General features: G+C 43.7%; 1 protein-coding gene across 1 annotated transcript in view; it reads left to right on the plus strand.

The window, feature by feature from the left end:
* The window catches only part of kcnq3 (potassium voltage-gated channel, KQT-like subfamily, member 3), a 636,930-nt gene that overhangs the window by 585,866 nt on the left and 35,527 nt on the right, over positions 1-15,537 (plus strand). The window contains exons 12-13 of the mRNA XM_070875993.1: positions 13,113-13,244; positions 15,286-15,381. Of these exons, the coding sequence (XP_070732094.1) occupies positions 13,113-13,244; positions 15,286-15,381 (228 nt within the window). The remainder of the gene's footprint in view (positions 1-13,112; positions 13,245-15,285; positions 15,382-15,537) is intronic.

The following is a 15,537-nucleotide window of genomic DNA, read 5'->3' on the forward strand; positions in this document are numbered from 1 at the left end:
GAGAAACTTCTTCATTCAGAGAATTGTGAACCTGTGGAATTCTCTACCACAGAAAGTTGTTGAAGCCAGTTCATTAGATATATTCAAAAGGGAGTTAGATGTGGCCCTTATGGCTAAAGGGATCAAGGGTATATGGAGTGAAAGCAGAAATGGGGTACTGAAGTTGCATGATCAGCCATGATCATATTGAATGGTGGGGCTGGCTTGAAGGGCCGAATGGCCTACTCCTGCACCTACTTTCTATGTTTCTGCACTCTGGAGTCTGAATAAAGAGACCAAGGTCACAACAGTTTGAGCTTGCGATACAGTTCTGTGGATTTATTCTGAACATAACACTATTGATGCTATTTAGATATAGCCCTGTCGGATTTAGTAAAAAATAATTAATTATTAACTGTTATATTCTGATGTAGCCTTTTACTATCTCATACTATTGGAATTGAAAAGGCAAATGCATATTCAGCTTGTCAGTCTGTTAAGTTCTGGGCAACTATATTAAAATAAAACGAGAATCATGAAGGGTGAGTTGCCTACCCAGTGTCAGGGCAAGGGATAGCTCACAGCGGCTGGCAAGGAACTTGAAAGGGAAGGGGTAAGTCCAGTTGTCATGGTCAATGTTGGAACAAATAACAGAGGTAAGAACAGGGAGGATGTCCTGCTGAAAGAATATCAGGAGTTAAGCAGTAGCAGGACATTTGGATAAGCAAAATTCAGACAGGCAGAGTCAGCATGGATTTATGAAGGGGAAGTCATGTTTGACAAATTTGCTGGAGTTCTTTGAGGATGTAACGAACAGGGTGGATAAAGGGGAACCAGTGGATGTGATGTATTTGACAAGGTGCCACATAAAAGGTTACTGCACAAGATAAAAGTTCACGGGGTTGGGGGTAATATATTAACATGGATAGAGGATTGGTTCACTAACAGAGAACAGAGAGTCGGGATAAATGGTTCATTCTCTGGTTGGCAACCAGTAAATAGTGGGATGCCGCAGGGATCAGTGCTGGGACCCCAACTATTTACAGTCTACATTAACGACTTGGAAGAAGGGACTGAGTGTAACGTAGCCAAGTTTGCTGACGATACAAAAATGGGAGGAAAAGCAATGTGTGAGGAGGACACAAAAAATCTGCAAAAGGCTAAGTGAGTGGGCAAAAATTTGCCAGATGAAGTATAATATTGGAAAGTGTGAGGTCATGCACTTTGGCAGAAAAAAAATCAAAGAGCAAGTTATTATTTAAATGAAGAAAGATTGCAAAGTGCCGCAGTACAGCGGGACCTGGGGGTACTTGTGCATGAAACACAAAAGGATGGTATGCAGGTACAGCAAATGATCACAAAGACCAGTGGTATCTTAGCCTTTATTGCAAAGGGGATGGAGTATAAAAGCAGGAAAGTCTTGCTACAGCTATACAAGGTATTGGTGAGGCCACACCTGGAATACTGCGTGCAGTTTTGGTTTCCATATTTACGAAAGGATATACTTGCTTTGGAGGCAGTTCAGAGAAGGTTCACAAGGTTGATTCCGGGGATGAGGGGGTTGACTTATGAGGAAAGGTTGAGTATGTTGGGCCTCTACTCATCAGAATTCAGAAAAATGAGAGGTGATCTTATCGAAACGTATAAGATTATGAGGGGGCTTGACAAGGTGGATGCAGAGAGGATGTTTCCACTGATGGGGGAGACTAGAACTAGAGGGCATGATCTTAGAATAAGGGGCCGCCCATTTAAAACTGAGATGAGGAGGAATTTCTTCTCTCAGAGGGTTGTAAATCTGTGGAATTCACTGCCTCAGAGAGCTGTGGAAGCTGGGACATTGAATACATTTAAAACAGAAATAGACAGTTTCTTAAAAGATAGGGGGATAAGGAGTTATGGGGAGCGGGCGGGGAAGTGGAGCTGAGTCCATGATCAGATCAGCCATGATCTTATTGAATGGCGGAGCAGGCTCGAGGGGCCGTATGGCCTACTCCTGCTTCTATTTCTTATGTTGGTGGAGTGATCTACAAGAAGCGTAACCAGCCTAAATATAAACAAAACAGGAAAAGAGAACATAGGAAAGAATAAAGTAAGGGAGGACATTAATGGCAAGGGAATAAATCGAGTTATAGAACAGGATTCTAAAATTATGGTTAAACATAAAGTGAGGGCAAGTCCTATTAAAAATGAGTTAAACTGTATATACAGCAATGCACATGGTGTCCGTAATAAAACAGGGGAGCTGGAGGCAATCATGCATTGCAAGGAACCAGACATACCTAAGGATTACTGAGACATGGCTTCAGAAAAATCAGGACTGGGAATTAAACATTGCGGGGTATAACATATTTAGAAAAGATAGAGAAGGAAAAAGTGGAGGTGGAGTAGCTGTTTTTATTAGGGATAACATAATGGCAGTAGGAAAAAGTGACCCAGGTGTCAGAGACAAAAATAGAATCCATATGGATAGAGATAAAAGATAATAAAGGATCAATCTGACTAATAGGTGTAGGCTACAGACCACCTAATAGTGGAAGGGAGGTGGAGGAAGAAATATGCAGACAAATTAGGGAAATGAGCAAAAAACATATAATAATAATCATGGGGGATTTCAACTACCCCGATATTAATTGGACAGAAGAGATAGGTAATAGAAAAGCAAATTATAATTTAAATGAAGAAAAATTGCAATGTGCTGCAGTACAGAGAGACCTGGGGGTCCTTGTGCATGAAACACAAAAAGTTAGTATGCAGGTACAGCAAGTAATCAGGAAGGCAAATGGAATGTTGGCCTTTATTGCAAGGGGGATAGAGTATAAAAGCAGAGATGTCCTGCTACAACTGTACAGGGTATTGGTGAGGCCACACCTGGAGTACTGAGTACAGTTGTGGTCTCCGTATTTAAGGAAGGATAGACTTGCATTGGAGGCTGTTCAGAGAAGGTTCACTAGGTTGATTCCGGAGATGAGGGTATTGAGTAGATTGGGCCTATACACATTGGAGCTCAGAAGAATGAGAGGTGATCTTATTGAAACTTATAAGCTAATGAGGGGGCTCGACAAGGTGAATGCAGAGAGGATATTTCCACTCGCAGGGGAAACTAAAACTAGGGGACATAGTCTCAGAATAAGTGCCAGGCCCATTTAAAACTGAGATGAGGAGTAATTTCTTCTCTTAGATGTTTGTAAATCTGTGGAATTCTCTGTCCCAGAGAGCTGTGGGGGCTGGGTCATTGAATATATTTAAGGCGGAGATAGACAGATTTTTGGGCGATAAGTGAGTAAAGAGTTATGGGGAGCGGGCAGGGAAGTGGAGCTGAGTCCATGATCAAATTGAATGGCGGAGCAGGCTCGAGGGCCAAATGGCCTACTCCTGCTCCTATTTCTTATGTTCTTATGTTTAGCAACATTGTCCAGAAGATGTCAACATATGGCAGATTTTGGAAGCAATGTCTCGACTTTAGAAAAAGGGGTTATAATCCATAATATTCTAGTTCAAGGTTTACAACTCACTGTACTAGCCATAAGAGGTTAAAATAGGTATGGTAATTTATCCTTCCAAAATACAGCAGAGAAATAGTAGCAGAGAGCTGCAGAGCTTTTGTGACAGACCCATTTTAATTTAAGTGGCACCTTGGTAATAAAACATAGCTAAAGCTATCAAACCCAGTATTTACACACTGCAATAGAAATATTCTGATGTTCGTAAGTAGTCCATGAAGTCTCAAATTTATGGGGGCGAAATTTCCCCTTTTTATAACTCCGTTAGCACACCCTCGAGCAGGCAAGATAGTCTTCGCCTGGGGAGGGGTCACTACCGCTTCCCGAGAAATTGCCCAGTAGGTTGCGAAGACGCAGACATGGCAGCGTCGTATCCCACGGTTAGCGCCCCGGGTCGTCGCGCAACCGACGATGACGTCATCGCCGTGTGCGGTGACCCCTCACCATCCCACGGCGAGGATGTAACAGCAGGGTGGATAAGGAGGAACCAGTGGATGTGGTTTATTTGGATTTCCAGAAGGCGTTCGATAAAGTGCACAAGATAAAAGTTCACGGAGTTGGGGTAATATATTAGCATGGATAGAGGATTGGCTAACTAACAGAAAACAGAGTCGGGATAAATGGCTCATTTTCCGGTTGGCAAATAGTAACTAGTGGGGTGCCACAGCGATCGGTGCTGGGGGCTCAACTATTTATACATTAATTACTTGGATGATGGGACCGAGTGTAGTGTAGCCAAGTTTGCTGATGATACAAAGATGGGTGGGAAAGCAAATTGTGAGGAGGACACGAAAAATCTGCAATGGTATCTAGAGAGGCTAAGTGAGTGGGTTAAAAATTTGGCAGATGGAGTATAATGTGGGAAAATGTGAGGTTATCCACTTTGGCAGAAAAAATAGAAAAGCAAATTATAATTTAAATGGAGAAAAATTGCAAAGTGCTGCTGTACAGACAGACCTGAGTATGCAGGTACAGCAAGTAATCAGGAAGGCAAATGAAATGTTAGCCTTTATTGCAAGGGGGATAGAGTATAAAAGCAAAGAAGTCCTGCTACAGCTGTACAGGGTATTGGAGAGGTCATGCCTGGAGTATGGCATACAGTTGTGGTCTCAATATTTAAGGAAGGATATATTTGCATTGGAGGCTGTTCAGAGAAGGTTCACTAAGTTGATTCCGGAGATGAGGAGGTTGATTTATGAAGATAGGTTGAGTAGGTTGGGCCTATACACATTGGAGTTCAGAAGAATGAGAGGTGATCTTATCGAAACATATAAGATAATGAGGGGGCTCGACAAGGTGGATGCACAGAGGATATCTCATAGGTGAAACTAAAACTAGGGGACATAGTCTCAGAATAAGGGGCTGCCCATTTAAAACTGAGATGAGGAGGAATTTCTTCTCTGAGGGTTGTAAATCTGTGGGGCTAGATTTTGCACTTTTGTGCTTATCGCCCAAAAATGGGCAATATTTCCGGCGTGGGTGGGAAAAATAGGTTTTCAGATCGCTGGCTTCTCGTCCATTCTCAAAGCACCTAGTCTCCATTTTTGAAATTGGGCGTTACCGCGAGCAATATGAAATGGGCGGTAGCGTTAAATCTCGCTGACCTTCTGCCGTAAAGTGTCGCTGTCCTTAGCAACCGCATGGCAACACTCAGAGGGAGTGAAGACGTGGCTGGGTGTGGTGTGGCTGCTTTGGGAGGAAGGAGGGAGACTTTAGAGCTTCACAGCAAGTAGGCAAACAAAAAGTAGCTGTTACCAGGCAGATATTTGCCCGAATTTGGCCTATAATGGAGGGAAAGGAAGAGGCATCACAGCACGTTGTGGAGACTGACGCTGGAAAGAGCAGTGAGGTGGGAGAGGAGCACATTGGAGGGTGCAAAAGGGCGAGTAGATTCTCGGACGAGGCAAATGCCTCCCTCTTGCAGGAGGTCGAGTTAAGCTGGGGTGATTTGACACAGTGAGGACGTGAGAAGCCCACCTCAAAGGCTTACCAGAGGATATGGACCGAGATAGCAGAGGTGGTCTCGTCGGCGACCAACGAGGTGCGTGAGGGCAACCATGACTCAAACGATGGAACGACCTTGTGGGATCCGCAAGAGTAAGTATTACATTTATTTACATGTGCTTATGTATTTATATAATTTGATTTGTAACAGTCATGACTGACTATCAGCAGATGTGAGGTCTTCCACTTTTATCAGGAATATTTTACCCCAAGCCTGCGGTCACGCTGCACGTCTTTGGGTAAAGAATGATAATTATCATAATAAGCATGATTACATCTGTCGGCTATGTGTTGTATCAGTCTCTGTGACAGTATTTAGCAATGATATCACGCAATGATCTCATGCCATGTTGTCCTGTCACCTTTTACAGAAGAAGCTATCGATGATGAGGTCCGTGCAGAGGCGAACGGGTGGGGGGCCACCAGTCCCCAGCAACATCACTGACATGGAGGAGCGGGTGCTTGCACTCGTGGGGAAGCACCCCCGAACAGCCACAGACGCATCTGCAGACCCTGAAGTGATGCCATGTGAGTAAAGCTTACACCATTGCGTGATGTAAAATCAATAGATGTCACTCCCACTCATATCCGAACAATCATATATGATAGATGATTTCTGAAATTGTCATAGAAATAATGCTGGCCTAATGAAAATCATTGCAATGATAATGTGTTGATGGTCATGAAATGTGATGTCTGTGATGATTTTGATAGCGGTGGTGCTTTTGTCGTGCATATGTGTGTGTAGCGCTGGACTCACCTTGTCACCCTAGCACCCTCTTCTCCTAATTTGTGTTTTGCAGCTCAGTCAGCAGCGCGGCCCTAGGAAGACCACAGAGGCCAGAAGGTGGGGGCGTGGGGCCAGATTCACTGGATGATCCTACATCTGGTGCTGAGGAGCTCCGATTCTTGCCCGTCAATCCATTGGATCTGTTCTCCATGGATGAGAGCGCGGACTTTGAGGAACCTTCATCACCACGCTCCAAAAGTCATTCCACCCTAAGGCCATCTAGTGGTCCTCTGGTCATTCCCGCCTCCACTCTGGCGGTACTGGGCCCAAGCACCTCGCCACAGGGCACCCCATTTGTTCCCAGGACGGCGCCGACCCCGCGGAGGCCTTGTGGACATGGCAGGTCTTGTCCATGAGAGTGGAGAGAGGGTACAGTTGTCCAGGAGGACTGTAGACATTGGTGACCAGATCCTCGAAGCATTGGGGGGCATGTCCCAACAGCTGGCCACCATGACTGAGTACATTCCACGGATGGCGGAGGCCCTGGATGCGATAGCCAGGAACACTTCTGGCACAGGCCTCCCGGTGGTCTCAGAGCATGGCACTCCAGCCCTAGGTTCCGCACCACCACTGCGAACGACAGATGAGAGCTAGGACCAAGATCCTACTTCTGCATCAGAGAATGTTGCCCCCTCGGCACCTCCCGCTCCCGTAACCGTGCAACGAACGCATCTGCCTTCATCCCCCCCCCCCAATGAGGCAGCGCCTGAGGAGCTCCTCGTCCAGGCTATGGAGCGAGGAGGGGAAGGGGTTGAGGTGGGGAGAAGAAGAGGAGGGGGGAAGGAAAGTGAGGTGCATGTCCGCAGGTGATGGCTGTGTTATATCTCCATCTGGGTGTATGCAATTTGTTGCAATGTATGGGGGGAGGGGACCACCCTCCTGCTTTGCATTTGTATTCTGTGTTGCTGGACATGTTGAACATTTGATTGATGTCAATCATGGATGAAGTGCGGTGTGGGCGGGGGTTGGGTGTTTTTGCCTGTGATACCTACGATTTCAGACCAATGTCGGTATAAAAATGTTTTTATTGAACATAACCTTGTTGCGCATTGTCTCAGATAGCTGGACCGTTACACACTGGTGATTCCTTAACATGAAAGGGTTAAATAAAACTTAACTTCAATCAACGTAAAGATTAACTGGCACCAAGGTGATGGGCACCATTGATGTCTGAGCTGCACACACAGCAGTGTGTCAACGTTGTCACTCACAGCAACGTTCTTTCAGGCAAATTGTTCAGATATCAGTTCCTCACGTAAGAGTCTTGCAGCTATGTAGCCCCCGGGGGCCCTTTCCTGCGGTTTGGAGGGGGTCGTGGGCATGGTTGCATAGTCAGCCTGATTGTCTGACCCGAGGTCAGTGTCCAGCCCCTCGTCGTCCTCTTCCTCTCTCTCCTGAGGTGGACCATCAGTCCCTTCTGGCAATTCTTGGCCCCTCCTGATAGTCAGATTGTGCAGCATGGAGCACACGACCTGCTTGCTCAGGGTTATATTGTAGCTCCCCTCCCGAGTGGTCCAGACATGTGAAGCACTGCTTAAGCACAGTTAGTTTTTTCTGGACCACATTGCGTGTGTCCCTGTGACTCTGGTTGTATTGATTCTTGGCCTCGGTGTGGGTGTCACGCAGGGGGTTCATCAGCCAGGTGGCTAGGTCATATCAGTTATCACCAAGCATCCAGCATTGTCTTTGTGGCTGACTCTTAAAGATGTCAGAGACAGCGCTCTCATGCAGGATGTGAGCCTCATCGAAGGCGCCCGGACATTTCGCATTCACTGCCATAATGATCTGGTTGTGGTCGACAACTAGTTGGACCTTTAGCGAGCGAAATCCTTTTCTGTTATGAAAAAGCTCCGGGTCCTGAGAAGGTGGCCGCATGGCGATGTGATTGCACTGTATAGCTCCCTGGGGAACTGAGCAATGCGGTAGAATGCTCCAGCCCTGTCAGTCTGAGCCTCCGTGGTCATGGAGAAGCTGATAAAGTCCATCCTTCTCGTGTACAGGGCCTCCGTGACCTGTCTAATGCAGCGATGGGTTGCATGGTGAGACAGAGGGCAAATCTCGACTGCGGAGGCCCGAAAGGAACTGTATGCGTAGAAAGACCGTGCCGCAGTGACCTTGACCTCGACCGACACTGATGTCCTGATGGCAGGCTGCATATGTGGCCTGATGAGCTCACATATTTCATTGATCATCACCTTGTGGAACCGTAGTCTCCAAAGGCAGGTGTGGTCAGAGAAGTCTAGGTAAGACCCTTTTCCCTGTACGTGTGGGGTGTTTATGGTCGGGCCCTCCTCCTCATTTTTGCACGTCTTAAATTGGGGACATAATGATGTGCATCACACTATGAGCCATCTGCATTCTGCAGCATCTGCCTATTAATCGACGCAGGCTGAGAAATGGCTGGCCCCATTGCAATGAAAGTATAATAGCGATTGATCAGAAGCAATAATTCCCTCACTAAAATACACCTAGAATAAACCCTCAATAGTCCAGAGTCTGAAAGTATGTCAGTTGAGATGGTCACTTCACATGAGAAGAACTCCAGAGTCAGTGAAAACTCCCCCGAAGTTGAAGCAGCCTTTTGAATGAAGCGACCTGCGATTTTAAAAATGGCAGCCACACGCTGGCTTTAGTTCAGAACAGTTCCACTTTTTCTGGGCAGTTTTTTGGGCGAGCGATATTGTGGGCGATGTGTGTGCGAGGTAGTGAAAGTGACAGTGGGCGATCTCCTGGGCGTTAGTTTCACCAAACGTGCACTTTACGACAAAAAAATGGGTGGTATTATTGAATCTCGCCGTGAATTCCGTGCGGAAAATAACGCTGGGCAATATTATGGGCGTTGATTTCGCCCATTCTGATGATTCCGCCCAAAAAAAGTGGGCGGGCGGGCGGTATTATTTTTTCCCGACGTTACGCACATGGGGAAAGTAACGCTCGCCGATAAGTTTCTGAAAAATGCCCATCAGTTTCTATTTTGTGGCTAAATGGGCGATATATGGGCATTACACTATATTTCAGCAGTAAACTGGATGTTAATTGGCGTTAAGCATGCAAAAAATGTGGAAAATCTAGCCCATGGAATTCTCTGCCCCAGAGAGCTGTGGAAGCTGGGTCATTGAATATATTTAGATTGGCACATTTTTGAGCAATAAGGGAATAAAGGGTTATGGGGAGCAGGCAGGGAAGTGGAGCTGAGTCCATGATAAGATCAACCATGATCTTATCAATGGCGGAGCAGGCTCGAGGGGCCAATTGGCCTACTCCTGCTCCTATTTCTTATGTTCTTATGTTCTTAAAGGGGATAAGGGAATGGAGTTCCTACAACATGTACAAGACTCCTTTCTAACCCAATATGTAAAAAACTTAACAAGGGTGGATTCGCTATTGAATCTAGTAATGGGGAATGAACCAGAATAGATAAGAGAAGTAAAAGTAGGGAAATATCTAGGCAATAATATAATACGCTTTAAGATGATAATTGAGAAGGACATAAGTTTGATAAAAATCAGGGTAATAGATAGGAGAAAAGCTGATTTTGAGGGGCTGAGAATAGAATTTTGGAAAATAAAATGGACAACAATATTGGCAAGCAACGACATAGAACAGCAATGGGAAACATTTAAAACGATGTTCAACAGCGTGGATGAACAATATATTCCGCTAAAAGGAAAGAACAAATTAAACATTAATGAGACTCCATGGATGAATAAAGCCATAAAGGAACAATTGAGGGTAAGGAAGGAGGCATACGTTAAGTACATAGACAGCAGGGGTGGTCTTGGACCTGGCCTGGAGATGGAGTAGGTTGAACAGCTTTCCACTAGTTCTGTAGTTTAGTTCCACTCCAGCGGGGACAACATGGACCACTTCCCATATCTCGGGAACCTCCTATCAACAAGAGCAGGCATTGACAACGAGATCCAACACCGCCTCCAGTGCACCAGTGCAGCCTTCGGCTACCTGAGGAAAAGAGTGTTTGAAGACCAGGCCCTCAAAACTGCCATCAAGCTCATGGTCTACAGGGCTGTAGTAATACTCGCCCTCCTGTATGGCTCAGAAACATGGACCATGTACAGTAGACACCTCAAATCGCTGGAGAAATACCACCAACGATGTCTCCGCAAGATCCGACAAATCCCCTGGGAGGACAGGACGCACTAATGTAAGCATCCTCGACCAAGCCAGCATCCCCAGCATCGAAGCACTGACCACACTTGATCAGCTCCGCTGGGCAGGCCACATAGTTCACGTGCCAGACACAAGACTCCCAAAGCAAGCATTCTACTCGGAACTTCTTCACGGCAAACAAGCCAAAGGTGGGCAGCGGAAACGTTATAAGGACACCCTCAAAGCCTCCTTGATAAAGTGCAACATCCCCACTGACACCTGGAAAGACCCTGGCCAAAGACCACCCTAAGTGGAGAAAGCGCATTCGGGAGGGCGCTGAGCACCTCGAGTCTTGTCACTGAGAGCATGCAGAAATCAAGCGCAGGCAGCGGAAAGAGCGTGCGGCAATCCCACCCACCCCTTCCCTCAACGACTATCTGCCCCATCTGTGACAGGGACTGTGGTTCTCGTATTGGACTGTACAGCCACCTAAAAACTCATGTTAAGAATGCAAACAAGTCTTCCTCTATTCCGAGGAACTGCCTATGATGATGATGAGACAACAGGGGCATGCATGATAAGGGAGAATACGAAGAGGTTAAGAGAGAAGTTAAAAAAAAAAGAGGAACTACAAAATTAAATTAACAAGGAACATAAAACAAATTGGTAAAATATTTTATAGGCACATCAATAAAAAAGGAAAGTTGGGATGGGAATAGGGCCATGAAGGAATAGACAGGATTATACCACAGGTAACAATAGAGAGATGGCAGAAATATTAAATACTTATTTAGCTTCGTTATTTACCAGGGAGATAGAACAGGTGGACATGATATTGGATGATAAGATTAATAATGAGATAAGTGCATTTAAAATTAAAAGAGGGGATATATTAAACAAACTAATCAAATTAAAAGAGGATAAAAAAACTCCTGGTCCGGATGGATTGCATCCACGCATTTTAAAAGAATCCAGGGAAGAGAAAGCAGGGGCATTACTACACATATTTAATAATTCATTAGAAAAAGGTGCCGTTCCAGAGGACTGGCGGATAGCTAACGTAATACCTGTATTTAAGAAGGGGGACAGAACATGTCCAGGAAATTATAGACCAGCCAGCTTTACATCGGTGGTAGGAAAAATAATAGAATCCCTACTAAAGGAGAAAATAGAAGAACTTCTAGAAAACAAAAATATAGTAATGAATAGTCAGCATGGATTTCAAAAGAAAAAGCCTTGCTTGACCAACCTCATTGAATTTGTTGAAGAGGTAACAGAGAGAATAAACAATTGTAATGCAGTGGATGTAATTTATCTAGATTTTCATAAGGCCTTCAAAAAGATACCCCATAATAGACTGATGAGCAAGGTCAGAGAATGCAGAGTCAGGGGACAAGTAGCAGAGAATGGGTAGCTAGCTGGCTTCAAGGCAGAAAGCAAAGAGTAGGGGTAAAAGGTTCACAGTGACAGAAGATGGATAGTGGTGTTCCACAAGGATCAGTGCTGGGACCACTGTTGTTCACAATTTATATTAACGATTTAGACTTTGGAATCAAAAACACAATTTCTATATTTGCGGATGACACCAAATTGGGGGGGGAGTCAATACTGAGGAGGGCCGCACAAATTACAGGAGGACATTAATAAGCTTGCAGAAAGGGCAAATGAAGTTCAGCACAGATAAATGTGAGGTATTACATTTTGGTAGGAAGAATAGGGAGGTCACTTATTACTTGGAGGGTGCGAGTCTAGGTGGGATAGAGGAACAAAGGGATCTCGGAGTACAAATACACAAATCACTCAAAGTTGCAACACAGGTTGGCAAGGCCATAAAAAAAGCAAACAAAGCACTGGGGTTTATTTCTAGAGGATAGAATTGAAAAGTAGCAAAGTTATGCTAAACCTGTATTGAACCTTGGTTAGACCACACTTAGAGTACTGCGTACAGTTCTAGTCACCGTATTATAAAAAGGGTATAGAGTCACTGGAGAGAGTGCAGAGAAGATTTACCACGATGATACCAGAAACGCAAGGGTATATATATCAGGAAAGGATGAACAGGCTGGGTCTCTTTTCTCTTGAAAAAAAGGCTGAGGAGTGACCTAATAGAGGTCTTTCAAATTCTGAAAGGTTTGATCGAGTGGTACAGAGAGAATGTTTCCACTTGTCGGGAAGAGGCCATCAAGATAGTCACCAAGAAATCCAGTAGGGAATTCAGAAGAAATTTATTTTCCCAAAGAGTAGTGAGAATGTGGAACTCACTGCCACAAGGACTGGTTGAAGCAAATAGTATAGATGCATTTGAGGGGAGGCTAAACAAGCTTATGAGGGAGAAGGGAATAGAGGGTTATGCTGAGGAAAGATAAGAGGAGGCGTGAGTGGAGCATAAATGCCGGCATGGACTAGTTGGGCTGAGTGGCCTGTTTCTGTGCCGTGTGTCCTATGTAATCCTATGTAATGTAACTGGCAATAAGTATGCTGGATAAGATTGATGCTATTTCGGTCACAACACTGGGGAATTGCACATATTAATTCTCAAAATTGAATATGATAAAATGGCTGAAAGTTTGTTCGAGAACATGCATAAAATATATATATATTCTCTTCCTGTAACACCCAATGATGAATAAACACTTTTTCAAAATAAGTGACTGCTGGATGCGTCTGATTGTTTACAGTTGGTACTTGAATCAGTGAAAGAGAAATAAAAACCATCTCCTTTATCCTTTCAGTATCATGAAATTTTTCCTCACCAAGAAGAAGTTCAAGGAGACTTTACGACCTTATGATGTGAAGGATGTTATTGAACAGTATTCAGCAGGACATTTGGATATGCTTTCAAGAATAAAATATCTCCAGTCAAGGTAAATGGTAAAAAAAAAACATAAAAGTGAGAATGGGCACATCTTTAAATGTCTGAATTTAATAATTTGTATAAAAAATGTTTTACGGAATGTGGGTAATGCTGGAGAGGCCACATTTATTGCCCATCTTTAGTAGACCTGAGAAGGAGGTAGTGGGCTGTCACTAAATTGTTGCAGTCTTTGTGCTGATATTGTTCCCATTATGGTCTTAGTTGGAGAATTTCAAGATTTTGACACAAAATATGCAAGAACAGTGATAAATGTCCTAGTCAAGATGCTGCATGACTTAGAGGGAAACTTGTAGGTGACAGTGTTCCTCTGATATTATTCTTGTCCTCCCAGTGGCAGAAGTCAGAGGGCTGGGAGCTGCTGCTTTGGCAATTTGCTCTAGTGCATCCTGTAGATTGTAAATACTGCAACCACATGGATAGGGTGAATATGGAATCTGGTGAAGGAGTGCCGACCAAGCGACTGCTGAGTTGTGCATGGTGTAAGAAAGCTGGGTTTCAGTATCCTGACAAATATATGCCGAAGAAGCAGATGAATCTTTACTAAGGAACTGTCTGAGGTTTTACTTCCTAGCATAGGTCAAGGGATGAATTATGCCAGACTCAGCTCACCGTATCATCTTACACTAACCAATTAGGGTCAAAATGAATTTGGTTTACTAACCCTTGATTAGGTTGCATTAAAGCTGCTGACTGAGTGAATTGACTCTTTCTAGTCAAATTATCAAGGTAGAAACCGAACCACAAGTCATGCACGAAACACTAATTATTGCTTACAAATCACATCTTAAATTTAAAGTTGTATACATGAAAGCTGAATAGGCATGCATCAATGTAATTAGGGTTATCGAGCAGTTGAGCAACAAATCATAGCAAACGTTACATGTGCAATTCAGTTTAGCCCGAACAGATGCTGAACACTAACTATAACAACAACCAGAGTCTGAGGTTATGAATTGGTGAGATTACTTTAAGTATAATTCCTGAAATAGCTGACACATTAACAGCTTTAAAACTAGTTTATCAAGTAGCTGAAGTCTATATGTGATTAACGATGTTCAAAGCTTACATGTCCTCATCCTCATGATTGAGCCATGTCTTTCCATCCCGGGGGTGCAGGCATTAGCTTCAGGAGTGTTTCAGTAGCGAATGAACCCACCTTAAACATGAATGACGATACCTGAGCTAGCTTCACTCTCACCTTTGTCTGATCTTGGTCACATATATAGTTAGGTGATACTTTTCTCTGCCTGCAATTGGCTGCTAGAGCCTCACAAGCTAACCCGGTGTTTTACTCCTTGTCCTAGTGCACAGTACCTTCGTAGGCAGCTTTCTGTATCTGTTAGGTAAAGGTTGTTATTGAACAAAGATAACTGAAGTCAACTAACAGAGGGACATCTATGACTACAAAGATGAAGAGAGACAGCTTGCTCGCTCTAGAAAAATATCACTATTTCCTTCTCCATCATTCACTCTGTTTCTTTCTCTATGCTTAAACCTCATTGGTTAAGTAGATAGACTGTTGGTCCCATCATTCACCAAGGTCCCAGATTTCCCGTTGAACTCGCTGTGCCGTTATCAGTTCACACTTCCAGCAGTTTACATTGCAAACATTTTTCGAGCTGAAGGTTGAGGGAAAAAAATCTATCTAACGTGGCATGCCAAATATTCTGAGCCATTAACGCTGATTCTGCCAGATGTCACATTGCATCTTTATATTAATCTAATACCCACAACTTTGCTAATAATGTCAGAGATCCAACTTTAAATGGTTAAATGGCAATATCAGAATATAATTTAAAATTTTGATTTCATGGGTGAGGAGGAGATACAAAGGTTTTCCTTATTTTCTACTTAGTATGATACATCTCTAACATTATAAACATAATCTTTTGGAACTATTTTTAAATGAATGAGTTGCTAGCATCTGCTGATTGAGTTATTTCACTTGGAGTTAATAGTAGTTTAAATGTGCAGAATTACTCTAATTACAAAATGAGTTTTGATGATTTGTTATTGTTCACTTTTTTCAGGATTGATATGATTCTTGCTCCTGCTCCATCGACCCCCAAGCAGAAAAAATTAAACCCAAAAGGAGGTTTTGTATACCCTTTCCAACAGTCACCTAAGTAAGACACTTATATATTAATTAAGAATATATTCGAGTTTATGTCTTTGCCGCATATTGTAGCACTATACAAACAGTGATCAACAAATTGTGTAACAATATTTTTATAGTATTCATTAATCCTCTAGATTGCATCACCGACACAGGGCAGAGACGA

The sequence above is a fragment of the Pristiophorus japonicus genome, chromosome 1, assembly GCF_044704955.1.
Source record: "Pristiophorus japonicus isolate sPriJap1 chromosome 1, sPriJap1.hap1, whole genome shotgun sequence".
In the NCBI taxonomy this organism is placed as follows: domain Eukaryota; kingdom Metazoa; phylum Chordata; class Chondrichthyes; family Pristiophoridae; genus Pristiophorus; species Pristiophorus japonicus.